Here is a 17,876-nt window from a genome sequence, read left to right as displayed (position 1 = left end):
CAACCTCTCCCTCAATGTCGCAAAAACAAAGGAGCTGGTTGTGGATTACAGGAGGAATGGAAACGGGCTAACTTCTATTGACATCAATGGATCTGGGGTTGAGAGGGTAAACAGCTTTAAGTTCCTCGGCATCCACATCACCGAGGACCTCACTACAACGCCTCTTTCGCCTCAGATGGCTGAGAAAGTTTGGTATGGGCCCGCAAATCCCAAGAACTTTCTACACCGGCACAATTGAGAACATCCTGACTGGCTGCATCACTGTCGTGGTATGGGAACTTAATCGCAGGACTCTGCAGAGAGCGGTGCGGACAGCCCAGTGCATCTGTAGTAGTGAACTTTCCATGATTCAGGACTTTTACTTGGACGGGGGTGTAAAAAGGGCCTGCAAGATCATTGGGGACCCGAGTCACCCCAATCACAATCTATTCCAGCTGCTACCATCTGGGAAGCGGTACGGCAGCATAAAAGCCAGGACCAACAGGCTCCGGGACAGCTTCTTCCACCAGACCGATTAACTCACGCTGATTTGAGTGTACTCTATATTACACTGACTGTCCTATTTATTATAAATTACTATGATTGCATATTTAGATAGAGAAGTAACGTAAATATTTTTACTCCTCACGTATGTGAAGGATGTAAGAAATAAAAATCAAGTCAATTCAATTCAATTCCTTCCAGTATATTATTTAATTCCTTCATTTAAAGTTCTTTTGGTGTTAGCGGAAAAGTCAGTAACATATTGGGGTTATCCGATAACACGTTATTATGTAGCCGTGTGCTGCAGCCTGCGGTAGATGTGGGGACTGCTGGCGGGGCACAAAGGGAAGGTTTTAGGGTGCAGGCAGCGCGGCCGGCAATCGGAGAGGAATCTCCGGACGTCCCTGTAGGAGATGTGTCCGGGCGGCAGAGGGAGCCCGTGAGCAGCTCCGGCTCCCGCGTTACCGCTTCTGTTCAAATCGCCCGGCGTCGTGTGACGCTGTAGTGACGTTTGCCAGCGGAAGCGTGCTTCACTTCCGGCGGCACGGCTGCGAGTGTGGGGAGGAGAGGTCGCGATTAAGTGAGTGAGTGAATGAATGAAAGGAAGGAGAGAGTGAAAGTGAGAGGTGAATCAGGAGGAGGGCAGAGGGAGTGAGGGTGAGCAGGGAAGAGAGGGTGGAGGGAATGGAGAGGAGACAGGAGGTGTGCATTGGGTAGGTCAGGCCATTGCTTCCCGCGAACTGCACCAGTTCCCAGAGGGAATGGATAGGGAGGGGGGTGGTTCAGGTTTGCTGGCGAACCAGAGGGGAGGAGGCACTACAATGGGTTTTTGTTGGGTTTCCGGGAGGTTTCTAATGGCTGTAGTTTCCAAGGGAGGGGGCAGAGCAAATATATAAGATTTGATGAGGGTTTGAAGAGGATGTTCTCTCTTGTAGGGGAATATGGATTCAGGTGGAGGTTAGCTCGCCCATTGAGTGTGCTTCTCATTAAGATCATGACAGATCTAGCCCCCTCCACTTTTCAGTACCTACTCGATTTTCATTTCCCTAAAGAAAGAGGGAATGAAGTGGTGGGACTTTGAAGATGTTCCTCAGAGGGGATTGGAAGCTTTGTAGAACTGGAGTGTTTGTAACCACACTTGCTGTGTGCTTGATTTATGAACAATATCTGCACAGAGTGATTGTGCTTTCAATCTCCAAGCACTTTGTCTTGATGGTTGGATTTAGGGAGTATATCCATCCTGTGATTTATCCTTCACTGATGATCATCATTTTGACATCCACAGAGATGGATCAGGTTCCCGGCACTGTCCTTATTGACCACACCATACAGATGAGGAAGGAGGCACAGACCAGGAAGGTGATACTAGTGTGGGGCTTGCTTAATGTAGGTCTCGCAGGGATGGTCTACATGGAAATGTAAGTCATTGCTCCTTTACTTCTGGTTTTCTCTTATAGCCAAAAGCTTTATAATTTGTTGAATAAACTCTTCTGATTGATCCTCACCAGCCTGGTCATGCTAGACAAGCCCAGGCATTGTCCCCGAAGAAGATGGCAGAATTTGTCATTGAAACGTTAGTTTTAGTTGATACTTGTACCCGGCTGGAAGCCCGAGAAGAGTTTATTCATCATATATGCTGGGAAGGCACTAGATCCTTTTTCAGCTTTATAATTTACACGAAACAGAAAACAGTTACACTTCAATTGCACTTTTCTCAATCTCTGGATATGTCAGGATAATGAAAACATTTTGATGTATATTAATTGTACCATGAGATCAGCAGTTATGCGCTGATATGTTATTGAGGGGAATTATTACTTCAGGACGTATACTTAGAGACCACTTTTTTATGAACTTTTCCACTTCAAGGTTTGACGAGTTGGGCCTTTAGAGATACACTTCTGCACATCACTGTTGTAACGCGTGGTTATTTGAGCTACTGTTGCCTTCCTGTCAGCTTGAACCAGTCTGGCCTTTTTTCCTCTGACCTCTCTTGTTAACAAAATATTTTCGCCTGTAGAACTAGGAAGATTTGAGGAAGTAGAAGGGTGTGTTAGTAAGTTTGCTAATGATACAAAAGTTGGGGGTGTTGTGGACAGTCTGAAGGGCTGTCAGAGGTTACAGTGGGACATCGATAGGATGCAGAACTTGGCTGAGAAGTGCCAGATGGAGTTCGACCCAGGTAAGTGTGAAGTGGTTCATTTTGGTAGGTTAAATTTGCAGACAATATAATATTGATGGTCAGACTCTTGGCAGTGTAGAGGATCAGCGAGATCTTGGGTCTACGTCCTTAGGACACTCAAAGCTTCTGTGCAGTTTGACAGTGTTGTTAAGAAGACATATGGTGTGTTGGCCTTCATCAACCATGGGATTGAGTTCAAAAGTTGTGAGGTAATGTTACAGCTATATAAGACCTTAGACCCCATTTGGAGAACTGTGTTCAGTTCTGGTCACCTCATTACAGGAAGGATATTGATGCTATAGAGTAGTGGTCACCAATTTTTTTAAGCCCTTGATCCCCTACCTCGGCCTTAGTGAAAGGCAAGATCGACCCCAGATCGATTAGTTACACACATGCACACCGGGGCAGAAAAGACCGGAAGTAAAACCTCGTAACCTGGAAGCAGAAATAATGTGTAAGCACCAGGGGTACCCACCCTTTTTTGCACTGCGGACCGGGGGGGGGGGGGGGGGCAGGGTGTTAAATACGACGGGAATACAGCGATACTCGAAGCAGGTTCCTTATGTCCAGTCTATTCCGCAATTTAGTTTTCGTGGCTCTCGGCACTTAGCTGCTGTCCCGCACTGCTCACGTTGTTTCCGCTCACAAAACTCAATGGGTTTGTCTTTAAGCGCAGGGTGCTTGGACTCAGGGTACCAAAGCAGTTTTGAGGGCTTCATTGCCTCATTAGACAGCCTCCCGGTGCCAGACGCCTTAGCCAGGTGCGCTGGTCGTGGGTGGGGTGAGAGGATAAGGTCAGGGCCGGAGGTCCCTGTGCTGGGGCTGTGGCGGTCGCAGTTCGGAGAGAGCGACTGAGCGAGGAGGAATGCAACAGAATGCGTGCCCGCCCCCCCTTGTAGGATCTATTGGCCGACAAAAGTTTGTTTCAGGAGATCGCAGCAAGGTAGCTGCTCTGCTACTTACTAAACCCTGAGCCCGAATTAGGTCGCCTGCGAATACTTTAACACTGGGTTCCCCACGAACATTTGGTGTGGTAAACAGGTTCAGAGGCGGCGCCCATCTGTCCGCGCTCCAGGTCGGTAGCAACGGCACTTCCTGACGGCCACGCGAGGGTATGACTGCGTTTAGGCGACTGATGACCTTGCATGTGTTCAAGTTCAGCAGTGGGCATGACAGGGAATGAGGAAAGGTGCAGCTGACTCAAATTGTTGCCTTGCGGCCTGGTGGTTGGGGACCACTGAAGTACACTGTGTAGTGCGGGGGAGCTACACGCATGCACACTGGGCAGAAAGAACGGAACCAAAACCCCGCAACTGGAAACAACCTCTCAACAGTATTTGTGTATTTATTTTTCTTTTTTTTTCGGGATCTACTGGGAAAGTCTCAAAGTCGATCGCGATCGATGGGTTGGCGACCACTACTATAGAGAGAGTGCAGAGGAGATTTACGAGGATGTTGCCTGGATTGGGGAGCATGCCTTACAAGAACAGGTTGAGTGAACTCGGCCTTTTCTCCTTGGAGTGACAGAGAATGAGAGGTGACCTGATGGAGGTGTATAAGATGATGAGAGGCATTGATCATGTGGATAACCAGAGGTTTTTTCCCAGGGCTGAAATGGCTAACACGAGGGGGAGTAGCTTTAAGGTGTTTGGAAGTAGGTACAAGGGGGATGTCAGAGGTAAGTTTTTCACACAGAGAGTGGTGGGTGCATGGAATGCACTGCCAGCGAAGGTGGTAGAAGACGATACAATAGGGTCCTTTAAGAGACTCTTAGATAGGTACATGGAGCTTAGAAAAGTAGAGGGCTATGTGCGAGGGAAATTCTAGGCAGCTTCTAGAGTAGGTCTCATGGTCAGCACAACATTGTGGGCCAAAGGGCTTGTAATATGCTGTAGATTTGTGTTCTGACTGCCGCTCACTGGACATGTTTTGGTTCTCGCACCATTTTCTGTAAGCTGTAGTTCTCAACCTTTCTTGTGTCATGGCTTCTATCATTAACCGGGTCTATGGACCCCATACTGGGAACCTCTGCTCTAGAGATTATTGTGCATAAAAATAGGTTGAGTGAACTTGGCTTTTTCTCCTTAGAGTGACGGAGGATGAGAGGTGACCTGATGGAGGTGTATAAGATGAGGGGCATCAATCATGTGGATAACCAGAGGCTTTTTCCCAGGGCTGAAATGGCTAACACGAGGGGGCATAGTTTTAAGGTGCATAAAAATCCCAGGAGATCAGCAGTTTCTAAGATATTCTTCCACCCTGTCTGGCGCCAACAATCGTTTCACAGTGAAAGTCACTTAGATCACATTTCTTCCACAACTGAACCTCCTGACCATGTCTGCATGCTTTTATGTATTGAGTTGCTGCCACATGATTGGTTGACTAGATATTTGCATTAACATGCAGGTGTAGCTAATGAAGTAGCCACTAAGTGTAGTTTCCCTGCCCTCCCTTTCAAGGTTAATTAAATCTATTTTATAAAAAAGCAAAAAAAAAATTTGTTAGAAATCTGAAATATTAAAGGGACAATGGGTTGGCACAATGGTGCTTGAATGAGTGGCTGCCGTAGTGCCAGGGACCCAGTTTCAGTCCGACCTGGGGGGATGTTTATGTGCAATTTGCATGCTCTACCTTTGAGTGTGGGTTTACATGGGTGTCTCATTTTCAAAGTTCAAATTTATTATTGGATTACAAACCTGTCACCACATACAACCCTGAGATTGTTTTTTACAGGCATTCTTAGCAAATCTATAGAACAGTGACTGTAACCTGTAAACATCAGGAACTGTAAACAAACTGTGCAAATACAGATATAAATAAACAACAATAAATAACAAGCATGAAATCACAATATAAGAGTCCTTAAATGAATGTAGCTATCCCCTTTTGATCAAGATCAAGGCACTGTGGAGCCTGCTTTCCACCACACTCCTTCCGATGTTCCTGGCCTGGCCTCTGCTTCTCTTGACCCTCCCTGCCTGTACATAGGCCCTCTGTTGATCAGGATTGACCATAGATGCTGCATTCTTGCTGTCTACATTGGTGCAGCGTCATCAGTGGATATGCACACCAGAGCAGTATGACGTGCAGAGCAAGCTGTTGCCCATGCAGCAGATTCCCCCTCTCCACACAGCTGATGAATCCAAAGGAACGGCACCGGTAGTGTTGTAGGAGTTGCCAGTCAACATCGAATTCAACGTAGGACGGCCTTAGGGACTCCGGTTCTGGATTTTTCCCTCGGGGTTTACTCCCAATGCTTTCACCGTGAGTGGGTGTAGCAGCAAGGCAGTGGAGGTTTGAGATCAGAGTTTTCCTTCTAGATGAGCTGCCAACCACGGTTGATGAACTCCATCTGTCTGAAGTGACTGGTTTTAAGGTACCAGTAACCTGCTTTTGCTCCTTCTCCTGTCAGTAGAAACAGTTCTGCCAGGCTCAGTAGCTAAGCCCACACGTGATGGCCAGGAGCTTGTCTATTTGAAATGCACACCATTGGGAGCATTTGATAGGTAGTGGGATTTAATCCCCACCACCACTCCCAGCTGTAATAATCTTAAGCACACTAACTGTTGATAATTCACAATGTACCAGCATAACCCATCAAATAAACAGGATTCACCACACAGCACAGGAGAGAGCACTGCTGGAACACCCTGTACTTACACACTGCCAGTGGCAAATGGCTGATCTGTTAATAGTCAGCTAATAACAGGGGCTTGTAATTTCAAAACTCATTATCTGCTTTCTATATTTACTGAACTAATGATGTAAACGTAATGGGCCAGGAAACATTCACTTGTGCTGAGTGAGCACATTAGTCATTTAAACCCCTTGTCTGAGCCCAGTCAAACTATCCCATGTAGAGTGGAATTTTTGGGGGGAAATTGGTTATGTTGTGTTTTTTTTTTAAATAACCAATTTTGTGTTTTTAAATCTCATTTTGCAGGACTGGCAAATTGCTGTACAAATTCTACAGGATCAACTACTGGCCCCTGTGGTACATTGGTGAGTATTTCCAATTTCTAGTGACCCTGCTGCCCCGATTCAATTCAAGAGGGCTGAACCTTGGCATGATGGAGTCACAGTTAGGCTATGCCGTGGGTTTTGCCTGCATGCTTCAGATCAGCAGCCTTTTCACTGCTTTATTCGAAAATCTACAGAATCCTCTTGCATGTCATATGGCTGCTGCTCTGCCTGGGTTCCTGCCTTCAAACTAACCTCTGCTATGAGGTCAATTTATGTCCCAAGAGGCATTCTGTCGTGGTTTTTGCAGCCTCCTGCACTAGACACAGCCTCTTTCCCCTTTTTGTATTTATTATTGAAATTATTTACTTAAGTTAATTTATTCAGGATTTGGCTTCCATCAGTAATGTAGCAGTTAGTCTGATGCTGTTACAGCACGAGATGTCAGAGTTTGTATGTCTTCTCCATGGATTGTGTGGGTTTCCTCCAGGTGCTCTGGTTTCCTCTCACTGTCCAAAGATGTACTGGTTGGTAGGTTAATTGGTCATTGTAAATTATCCTGTGATTAGGCTGGGGTTAAGTCAGGGTTTGCTGGAGGCGCAGCTAAAGGGCCTATTCCACACTGTATCTCTAAGTACATAGAAACAAAATTCTGCTTGCCCTTTCCATAAAACATACTGTAGGAACAGAATTGGACCATTTGACCCATTGAGTCTGCTCTGCCATTCGATCATGGCTGATTTATTACCCCTCTACCCCATTCCCTGCCTTTGGTACTCTTACTAATCAAGAACCTATCAACCTTTACTTTTAATATACCCAATGACTTGGCTCCACAGCTGTCTATGGAATTGAATTCCACAGATTCCCTACCTTCTGGCGAAAGAAATTCCTTATCTCTCTTCCAATGTCTTAGAAGACATTCCTGCCATTAATGACTATGACATTAATGTCATAGGAAGTCATTCCTGCCTGTGGCCATCAAACTTTCCAACTCCTTCCCTCGGAGTGTCAGACACCCTGAGCCAATAGGCTGGTCCTGGACTTATTTCCACTTGGCATGATTAACTTATTATTATTTAATTATTTATGATTTTATATTGCTATATTTCTTCACTATTCTTGGTTGGTGTGGCTGTAACGAAACCCAATTTCCCTCGGGATCAATAAAGTATGTCTGTCTGTAATCTGCCTCTTGAACATCCACTGGCTGATTGTATAGTAATCCAGTGGAAGAACTGGCACGTGATTCTTGTGTCCATGCCTATAGCTGAAAGCAGTCAGCTTCTCACAGACCATGTGATGGATATTACAAGCATTGTGTTCTGTCTATGTTACTTGGAATGTTTTAAATATTAAGAAGTAAAAATTGTACATTCATGTTGATCTCTTCTGTTGCAAGTCTTTGTAATGGCGCCACGGTAGTGCAGAGGTTAGCGCCACAACTTGGGGCGTCAGAGTTCAATCCCAGTGCCCTCTGGACATCCTCCTCATGAAATGTGTCGGGTTTCCCCTCACAGTCCAATGACAAAGCTGGTGGCTTAATTGGTCTTTGTAAGTTGTTCTGTGATTCGGTTAAGGTCAAATCGGGGCTGTTGGGGGTTGCTGAGGGAGTGTAACTTAAAGGACTGGAAGGGCCTGTATCTGTAAATAAATAAAAAAAACTTTACGATTTACTTCTCTCCTTTTGTTCCAGAGTTTGGTCTGGTTGTCTTGTTTTGTCTTAATGCCCTAACTGATTTCTGGCGTTACTTCCGGAGTACTGTAGTTCCAGCCAACCTCGTGATGACCCCACAGCAGCAAATACTGCTGGGAGTAATGAATCCGGGTAAGTTCGACCATAGCTGAGGCACCTTTGAAGGAAAGAGTACTGCTTGGATTAAAGATCTTCTCTTTGTTTTGTGCCATTTGCAATCATGGATGACTGAGTTCAAAGGCGTTTGTTGCGTCTTCCGCTCCGGGTGCTCTGTTTTACTGAGTGGTTAATTGGGCAAACACATTTACTGCTGTGGGTGTGAAGATAGCCGTGGCATTGTGGTTGTTGTGCTTCTGATGGTGACCCTCCGTTGGTCGGGGTCGGCGGCGGGTGTTGCATTCTAGCTGTCAGAGTCGATGTACAAGCCAGGTCAGTACGATATGGCGAGCAAGCTGTTGCCCATGTAGCAGGATCCCCTCTCCTTACAGCTAATGAATCCAAAGGAACAGCAGAGACCGATAGAGTTTGATACCAGCAGCATCGCGGAAACTATCAGTCAGCATTGAACTCAACGTTGAGGGGTTCAATTGAGGGGTGACCTCACTGAAACCTATCGAATGGTGAAAGGCCTTGACAGAGTGGAGGTGGAGAGTACGTTTCATATGATGGAAAGTCTAAGGCCAGAGGACACAGCCTCCGAGTAGCCTGTTTCTTTGCTGTACTTTTCTATGATTCCGTAACTGTAATAAGCTGTTGTTATCTTGAAACTATCCGTGCACTCTAACCCCTATATCACTGCACTGCGTGGAAACTCTCGCTTTTTCTAATCTTTTTTTGTTCCCAGCCTTTCACCACACAAATCTCTACTGCACCTGTCCATTACTTTAATCTCTATCTGTAGTAGAAAAAGTCAAAACTACCTAATGATCCTATCAGCATCCTGACTGAAGTTCTACCACAGTCTCCTTGTTAATCTCTCTGCTCCACACGTCAAAGCTAAGGAAGAAATGGAAGACTAGCGGAAGATGTATTGAGGTGGTGGCTAACGTTGAGTAGTATGGTATCATAGCGGTTAAAGCAACGAATTACCACTAGCGATCAGTTAGGATTCAATTGCTGCCACTGTCTGTAAGGAGTTTGCACGTTTCCCCCTGCCCCAGGTGCTCCAGGTTCCTCCCACAGTCCAAAAAGATGTGCGAATACAGTTAGTGAGTTGCGGGCATGCTATGTTGGCAGCGGTAGCGGGCTGCCACCAGCGGGCATGCTATGTTGGTAGCGGGCTGCCACCAGCGGGCATGCTATGTTGGTAGTGGGCTGCCACCAGCGGGCATGCTATGTTGGTAGCGGGCTGCCACCAGCGGGCATGCTATGTTGGTAGCGGGCTGCCACCAGCGGGCATGCTATGTTGGTAGTGGGCTGCCACCAGCGGGCATGCTATGTTGGTAGCGGGCTGCCACCAGCGGGCATGCTATGTTGGTAGTGGGCTGCCACCAGCGGGCATGCTATGTTGGTAGTGGGCTGCCACCAGCGGGCATGCTATGTTGGTAGCGGGCTGCCACCAGCGGGCATGCTATGTTGGTAGTGGGCTGCCACCAGCGGGCATGCTATGTTGGTAGCGGGCTGCCACCAGCGGGCATGCTATGTTGGTAGTGGGCTGCCACCAGCGGGCATGCTATGTTGGTAGTGGGCTGCCACCAGCGGGCATGCTATGTTGGCAGCGGTAGCGGGCTGCCACCAGCGGGCATGCTATGTTGGTAGTGGGCTGCCACCAGCGGGCATGCTATGTTGGTAGTGGGCTGCCACCAGCGGGCATGCTATGTTGGTAGCGGGCTGCCACCAGCGGGCATGCTATGTTGGTAGTGGGCTGCCACCAGCGGGCATGCTATGTTGGTAGCGGGCTGCCACCAGCGGGCATGCTATGTTGGTAGCGGGCTGCCACCAGCGGGCATGCTATGTTGGTAGTGGGCTGCCACCAGCGGGCATGCTATGTTGGTAGTGGGCTGCCACCAGCGGGCATGCTATGTTGGTAGTGGGCTGCCACCAGCGGGCATGCTATGTTGGTAGTGGGATGCCTCCAGCGGGCATGCTATGTTGGCAGCGGTAGCGGGCTGCCACCAGCGGGCATGCTATGTTGGTAGTGGGCTGCCACCAGCGGGCATGCTATGTTGGTAGCGGGCTGCCACCAGCAGGCATGCTATGTTGGTAGTGGGCTGCCACCAGCGGGCATGCTATGTTGGTAGTGGGCTGCCACCAGCGGGCATGCTATGTTGGTAGTGGGCTGCCACCAGCGGGCATGCTATGTTGGTAGCGGGCTGCCACCAGCGGGCATGCTATGTTGGCAATGGTAGCGGGCTGCCACCAGCAGGCATGCTATGTTGGCAGCGGTAGCGGGCTGCCACCAGCGGGCATGCTATGTTGGTAGTGGGCTGCCACCAGCGGGCATGCTATGTTGGTAGCGGGCTGCCACCAGCGGGCATGCTATGTTGGCAACGGTAGCGGGCTGCCACCAGCAGGCATGCTATGTTGGTAGTGGGCTGCCACCAGCGGGCATGCTATGTTGGTAGTGGGCTGCCACCAGCGGGCATGCTATGTTGGTAGGTGGCTGCCACCAGCGGGCATGCTAAGTTGGCAACGGTAGCGGGCTGCCACCAGCGGGCATGCTAAGTTGGCAGCGGTAGCAGGCTGCCACCAGCGCTTTGGCAGACTGTATTGGCCGTTGACACAAATGATGCATTTCACAAACGAGAAAATCTGCAGATGCTGGAAATCCAAAGCAACATTCACAAAATGCTGGAGGAAGTCAGCAGGTCAGGCAGCATCCCTGGAAAAGATTATAGTCCATGTTTCAGACTGAAACTCTTTGATGGGGCTCCAGTGTGATTCTTGTACATGTGACAGATAAAGTTCATCTTTAAACAAGGGAAAAAACCACACATTCTGTGAGGATGCAGGGCAAAGCTAGCGCACGTAGGTTGGAACTTTGAACTAACGGAGAGGACATCTAGTGTTGACTGTTTTAGTACAAAGATGAAAGCGTGGCAGCAGAGAGGCCAGACTTGGATTTTTGTATAGCTTTTAACCTTGTAACATGTGCCAAGGCCCTTTACAGGAACATTTGCATGTGGCATCGGGAGATGAAGATGACAAATAGTTTGGTTTTCAATAAGGAGGCAAAGTTTGCTGAATTTCAAAGCTTCAGGCTCAGGCAGTTACAGTCATTGGAGGGCTGAATTTGAATAATGTGATCCTGAGGCATGTAGATCTGGAGAGGAAAAGGAGGGGCAGAGTCACGGGTGAAATTAAAAACGATAATAATTTTAAAATTGATGTGCTTTTGGACAGGGGGCAGTTTAGATCCGTAAGCATAGGTGATGAATGAATCAAAGTCAGTATAAGTTAAGAAACTGAAGGGTGGAAATTGAGAGGTTGATCAGGTTAGGAAGGTTGCTTTTATTAGTCGAGGCATTGAGTTCAAAAGCCAAGAGGTTATGTTGTAACTGTTTAGGCCACATCTGGAGTATTGCACATTGTTCTGTTCACCCCACTACAGGAAAGGTGTTGCTGCTTTGGAGAGGGTGCTAGAGAGGTTTACCAAGATGCTGTCTGGTTCAAAGTGTATGTGAGCTGGGATCAACTTGGGTTTTTTCCTCTGGAGTATCGGAGGCTGAGGGGAGATCTGACTGAGCTTTGTTAAGATTATGAGAGGCAGAGATAGAGTAGACAGGGAGTCTCTGTTTCCCAGGGTTGAAATGTCTAATACCTGAGGGGGTAGGTTCAAGGGAGATGTGAGGGGTATGTTTTTTACTCAAAAGATGTAGATGCTTGGAATGTGGTATGGTGGTAGAGGCAAATACACTCGAGGCTTTTAGGAACTGTTTGGATAGGCACATGAGTGTGAGGAAGATGGAGGGATTAGAGTTTGGGTGTTTTTGATTTGATTTTTAGCTGGTTCAGCACAACGTTGTGGGCCGAGTGGCCTGTTCCTGCACTGTACTGTTCTGTGTTCTATGATCGCAGCCCAATTATTAATAGGTTTATTGCCGATCTTCTTTCCTCAGTGATGCAAACGACACCGCAGAGAAAGCCAGCCACCACATCGACCCCCAACAGTTCTCCACCTGGTGCCTCGCAGGGCCAGAGTGTCCTATCCTACAGTCCTCAACGGCCAATTGGTTCCAGCCCCAAGTTCAGCCCTAACTGTGTGATGGGGTTTAGCCCAAACATGCAGACCCCTTCCTTGTCAGGAAGCGGGTCCTTCTCATCCTCTGTGATGTATTCACCGGGCAGCAGTTTCAACACGGTAGGTGGCAATGGGGCAGATTATCCACTGTTACATCTCTCAGCTCATATTTAAAATTGCCATAATGGGTTTAATACTGTTTTCATGTTCCCACATTTTTGCATTACTGTGCATAAAATTTTCTACAACTTTATAGCCACTACATCATCTTTGTAATTTCTTTGTAATATAAGAAACCTAGAACAAATTTGCACAGGGCAAACCTTTGGAGACAGGAGCATGATGCTGAAAGACTTTTTTGGGATAAATATCAGACGATGTGGCACCAACCCCCCTCCCCCCTTATCTTTATAGTGTTGTGGGAGCTTTTGCGTCCTCTAGAGAGGGGACTTGGTGATTTGGTTGAACATTATGTCTGCAGTAACAGTGCTATGTCCATCCTGACTTGGACTTGAACTTGCAACCTTTTGACTCAAGTGAGCCCTGCTGGGCAAGCTGCAGCTGAGCTCGGCAATCTTGTCATCTGCTCCCCATGCACCCTATGAATTCTGCAGGATTTTGCACCCAGATCTTGGGGCACAGTCCTTCCCACCACAAAGGGCAAAATGCAAATGAAGTTTTCCTTTAAATCCCTAGCACCTGGCTCTAAATGAGGGGATTGTAATTGGAAATACTGTTCAAGGTGTTTTCTTTCCATTCCCATTTTGGCTGACTGGTCGCAGTACCATGTGAAAGTGACAGCTCCTTTCCCCTGGCCTTCATGGCCATCTGCTCCTTTCACTTGATTTCTCATTGTTGTCGCCCAGACTCTGCTGTTTGTGCTTCCATCTGCCGCTGTATTAACACTTTCCCAGCTTCTTGAAGCACTGCCATTCTTGGTTAGAACATATCTTACTGATTCAATAAGTTTTTATCAATGGAGTCTGAATTAACATTCGGGAAGGTCTGATCTCGTCCACTGTAGTTTCTGAGAAGTGCAGAAGGGCTCCTGAGGTGCTTGTTTAAGTGTGTCGAACCAATTGGTATGTGACACCAGTCCTGAGTTGTTACATCAGAGACAGGTTTGTTATCACGGACGTACAGTACGTCATGAAATCTGTTGTTCTGCAGCAACTGCACAGTGCAATACAGAAAATACACTGGGGTACACTCCTGTACCTAATCACAGAGCCACAGGAGAGGAACCTGCCGTGGTCTTCTGCTTCTGTGGCCCATCCACTTCATGGTTTGACACGTTGTGCATTCAGAGGTGCTCTTCTGCACACCACTGTTGTAATTGGTGATTTCCTGAGTTACTGTTCCCTTCCTGTCAATTTGAACCAGTCTGGCCATTCTCCTTTTACCTCGTCAACAAGGTGTGCAGCAGAAGTGCCACTCACTGGATTTTTTTGTTTTTCACACCATTCTCTGTAAACTCTGAAGGCTGCTGAAAGTGAAAATCCCAGGAGATCAGCAGTTTCTGAGATACTCAAAACCACCCTGTCTGGCACCACCAATCATTCCATGGTCAAAGTTACTTAAATCAAATTTCTTCTCCTTTCTGATATTTGGTCTGAACAACAACTGAGCCTCTAGACCGCGTCTGCATGTCTCCGTGCATTGAGTTGCTGTCACATGATTGGCGGATTAAACATTTGCATTAATGAGCAGGTAAACTTGATAAAGTGGTCATTGAGTTGTATGCTCTAAAATATAATGAATGCATATTACAAAGTTAAATCATGCAAAAAGAGAGCAAAAAATAGTGAGGTAATGTTCATGGGCTCATAGTCCATTTGGAAATCTGATGGCGCAGGGGAAGAAGCTGTTCTTAAAATGTTGAGTGTGTGCCTTCAGGCTCCTCTCTGATGATGGTAATGAGAAGAGGGCATGTCCTGGGTGATAGGGGTCCTTAAGATAGATGCTGATTATTTTAGCCATTGCCTCAGTGTTGGGGAGGTTGTTGCCCATGATGGAACTGGCTCAGTTGCCTGCAGCTTTTTCCAAGGGTGGGAGGAGGGGGAAAGTGAGTCTCATAGTTGGTTTATAGAGTTCCAGTGGTAATGATTTGAATTCTGTAATTCAAAACAAAGTTCTTGACTTTTTAAAATGCAGTATAAGAGTAAAGATTATTTTATTGGTCTGGTCCTTTTATTTTTCCCTTACTCCCTGCCCTTCCCCCATATCAGATGGTGATGAATGGGAATTGCCTTGTGAAGTACAAGCAGGGGTTGAGGGCATTTGACAATTCGGTTATGACCAGACGTTGAGATACAGTTTTCACAGTCCCAGAGTCAATTTGCTCCTTTTGAAGTGCGATCACGGGTAATATAGATAATGCTGCAGGCATTCTTGTGGACTGCAAATTGGTATCATTAGTTTGTCATCTGCCACATCGTATGACATGGGCAGTCAAGGTCTTTCCATGACCGTGATTGTTCTTGACAAATTTTCTACAGAAATGGTTGCCATTGCCTCCTCCTGGGCAGTGTCTTTACAAGACAGATGACCCCAGCCATTATCAATACTCTTCAGAGATTGTCTGCCTGGTGTCAGTGGTCGCATAACCAGACTTGTGATGTGCACCAGCTGCTCATACGACCATCCACTACCTGCTCCCATGGCTTCGTGTGACCCTGATCGGGGGTGGAGGGTCTATGCAGGTGTTACACCTTCCCCAACAATAACCTGCAAGCTAGCACAAGGGAAGGACAGCCTTAGCCTCCTTTGGTAGAGATGGCCTGCCACCTCAGAAGCTGATATAAGCCCAATTAATTTTCCTTAGATTTTGTTTAGGTATGAGGTAAATACTTACCACAATTTTTAGACCTTACGGTATTTAATACTTGCCACAATTCAAGTTTATTATCCAATGATCTGGTGATATTCCATCTTTCTGAGTAGTCAGTCTGCTGCAGTCTAGTCTTATCAACATGATGGCGTCTCTCCATTGGTAAGTTGGTCGGGTAATTACATTTGTATTTAGGTAATGCCGGCATTTATATTTTAACATGTCAAAGAAATGCTATTGGCTGGAGAGATGAGGTAGTTTCTCAGTTTTTGAGGTCCTTGAATAGAAAAGGTGAAACTGCAATCTGTGACTTCATTATAGTGAATGTATAATGGGAAGGTGTGGGGGAAGGGAGAGGCCAAAGGGCAACTGGCTTTTTAAAATTGAAAGTTATTAAGAAAGAAGTAAGGCTATCAATGTAGTAAATAAATCATTATATAAGAAATCAATATCACCCCTGTGGCACTGTCCATTGGCCTTTTGAGACTGACAACACCACAATGTCCATGATGCATGTTAATTGAGGGGTGATTTATTTATTTTTTTGCAAGAGGCGCTGATTCTTTTTAGCTGAGCTCATGGAGACTTCTTTCTTGTGTTGTTCAGGGCTCTGGTTTCAGTCCTCCACAAAATTCCTATGTTTATGGTAATAACATTGCGAGTTCAGAGTGCTCCAGCCTGAGGGCTCGATATCGGTCTGCACCGGTCACATACAGCGCCCCTCTCACACGAGATGAGTATGTTACAGATATGAAATCTCTGGAGAACTTCCTCCGTTCCGAAGAGGAGAAGCAAGGCCGCAGTCAAATGGGTTAGTTATGACTTTCACTGTTTAAATTCTTTGTATGAACAGGAGGAACTGTATTTTACACCAGATTGACCAGGGATGATGGGACCCCATTTATGGATATGAATCTTGACTGATAGGCAAGTGGAACTTTGAGTAAATATTCCTGCAGTCAGAATACATTTATGTTTAGTGCATAAAAACATTTTGAGTTCGAGTTCCTTAACTTCCAGTAATTTCAGCCCCTCTCTTCTTTCTCTCCTTTTCCATTCCCCATTCTGACTTCCCTCTCACCCCTTCTCACCTGCCCATCATCTCCCTCTGGTGCCCCTTCTTCCCTTTCTTACATCAGATCCATTCTTCGTCAGACCTTTAACTCTTCCACCTTCCCAGCTGCGTACTTCATTCCTCCCTCTCCCAACTAGCCACCTATAGATGTTGTAACGGATTCAGGCAACAATAAATATATGAGTTAGGCAGGGGATTTTATAACAAATAACATGTTTATTAAACACTGAAAACAAACCCCCCAAAAGTAAACAAATCACTAACGTAACCAGAAATCAGCTGCTGTGCGGCAGCTTGAACAGTTCTTAAAGCATTGAAGCTTAAACAGTTCTTAAAGCGATGTTGCAAAAACAGTTCTTCAAAGTAGTATTGCCAAAAGTTCAAAATGCTCACAGTCCATTTAAGGGAGAGACTTTTTAAAACGATTTAAATTCTCTTTCACGTCGTGTTGCTTCGGTTCCCAAATCGAACTTTTCCCACGAAGAATTTACGTAACGAAACAAAACGGCTTAAAGGCACTGACCTTTCCTTTACACCACTGTTCCCAATCCTTTCTGCTATTTTGCAGGGATTAACACGAGAACAGTCAACGAATTCCTTCCGAATAAGGATCAAACAAGGTCGAACCTGTTTCACCGTTGAAATCGATTCTCCTCGATCTTTAACTCCCAAACTCCGATCTTCACTCCACTGATTCTCAACTAGCAGTATTGTAAAGAAACTGCTGGCAATGACCTTTTAAATTTTAGGCATTAGATAAAACTTCATCTTTCAACTAAACTGCGGCATAACATTAAATCACGCAGTGGCATGAAGTCAACATGGCAAATCCAGCCACGAACTGCCCTTCCTCACAGGGAGGGGTCCTCCTTTTATACCCTGTAAAAAAAAACTGTCACATGACCTCTACTGGCGGGAAAATGACATCACTCCACCATCACAAGACCATTACCTCAAGTCCAGTATAGCTTCAACCCCAGTCACGTGACAAGGGTACCACTGTCACGTCACGGGTACATAACAATGTCACCTTCCCACTTGTACTGTTTTCCCTCCTTCCACCTTCTAATTCTAGCTTCTTCCCTCTTCCTTTCCAGTCCTGATGAAGGATCTCTGCCTGAAACATTGGCTGTTTGTTCCTCTCCATAGATGCTGCCTGACATACCAAGTTCCTCGAGCATATGCGTTGCTCTTTGAAAGTAATAGCTGTGTGAGAAAGAGCAGAGGTGGTGGAATTAATCAGGACCTCCTTCAATGAGTTTGCAGGCACAGTAGACCAAATGGCCATGTTCTGTACTGTATTCTGTGATTGGACCAGCTTTTTTGACATTTTCCAAATATTTTTTCTCATGAAGTTACTGGAGGCCTGTTCTGGAGTATTGTGGCACAGATCTTTAAAAGGGATGAGATGCTGGAGGAGGGGAGTTCTTGATATTTGAATCTTGCTGTTTATTGTAAATTGGGAGGTGT

General features: G+C 46.3%; 1 protein-coding gene across 2 annotated transcripts in view; it reads left to right on the top strand.

Moving 5' to 3' along the window:
* The first annotated feature begins 980 nt into the window (after positions 1-980).
* tmem209 (transmembrane protein 209) overlaps positions 981-17,876 on the top strand; it is a 28,979-nt gene continuing 12,083 nt past the window's right edge. Inside the window, exons 1-6 of one of the 2 annotated variants that reach the window (XM_073066832.1) lie at positions 981-1,063; positions 1,769-1,901; positions 6,609-6,667; positions 8,322-8,453; positions 12,380-12,621; positions 15,938-16,142. In XM_073066832.1, the coding sequence (XP_072922933.1) occupies positions 1,771-1,901; positions 6,609-6,667; positions 8,322-8,453; positions 12,380-12,621; positions 15,938-16,142 (769 nt within the window). In that variant the 5' untranslated portion in view covers positions 981-1,063; positions 1,769-1,770. Of the gene's footprint in view, positions 1,068-1,768; positions 1,902-6,608; positions 6,668-8,321; positions 8,454-12,379; positions 12,622-15,937; positions 16,143-17,876 lie in introns of both variants that reach the window. The other variant, XM_073066833.1, reaches the window with a different exon arrangement.

Source organism: Hemitrygon akajei, chromosome 14, assembly GCF_048418815.1.
Source record: "Hemitrygon akajei chromosome 14, sHemAka1.3, whole genome shotgun sequence".
Taxonomy (NCBI): domain Eukaryota; kingdom Metazoa; phylum Chordata; class Chondrichthyes; order Myliobatiformes; family Dasyatidae; genus Hemitrygon; species Hemitrygon akajei.
The sequence above is the reverse complement of the archived record's forward strand: the minus strand, read 5'-3'. Positions and strand labels throughout refer to the sequence as shown.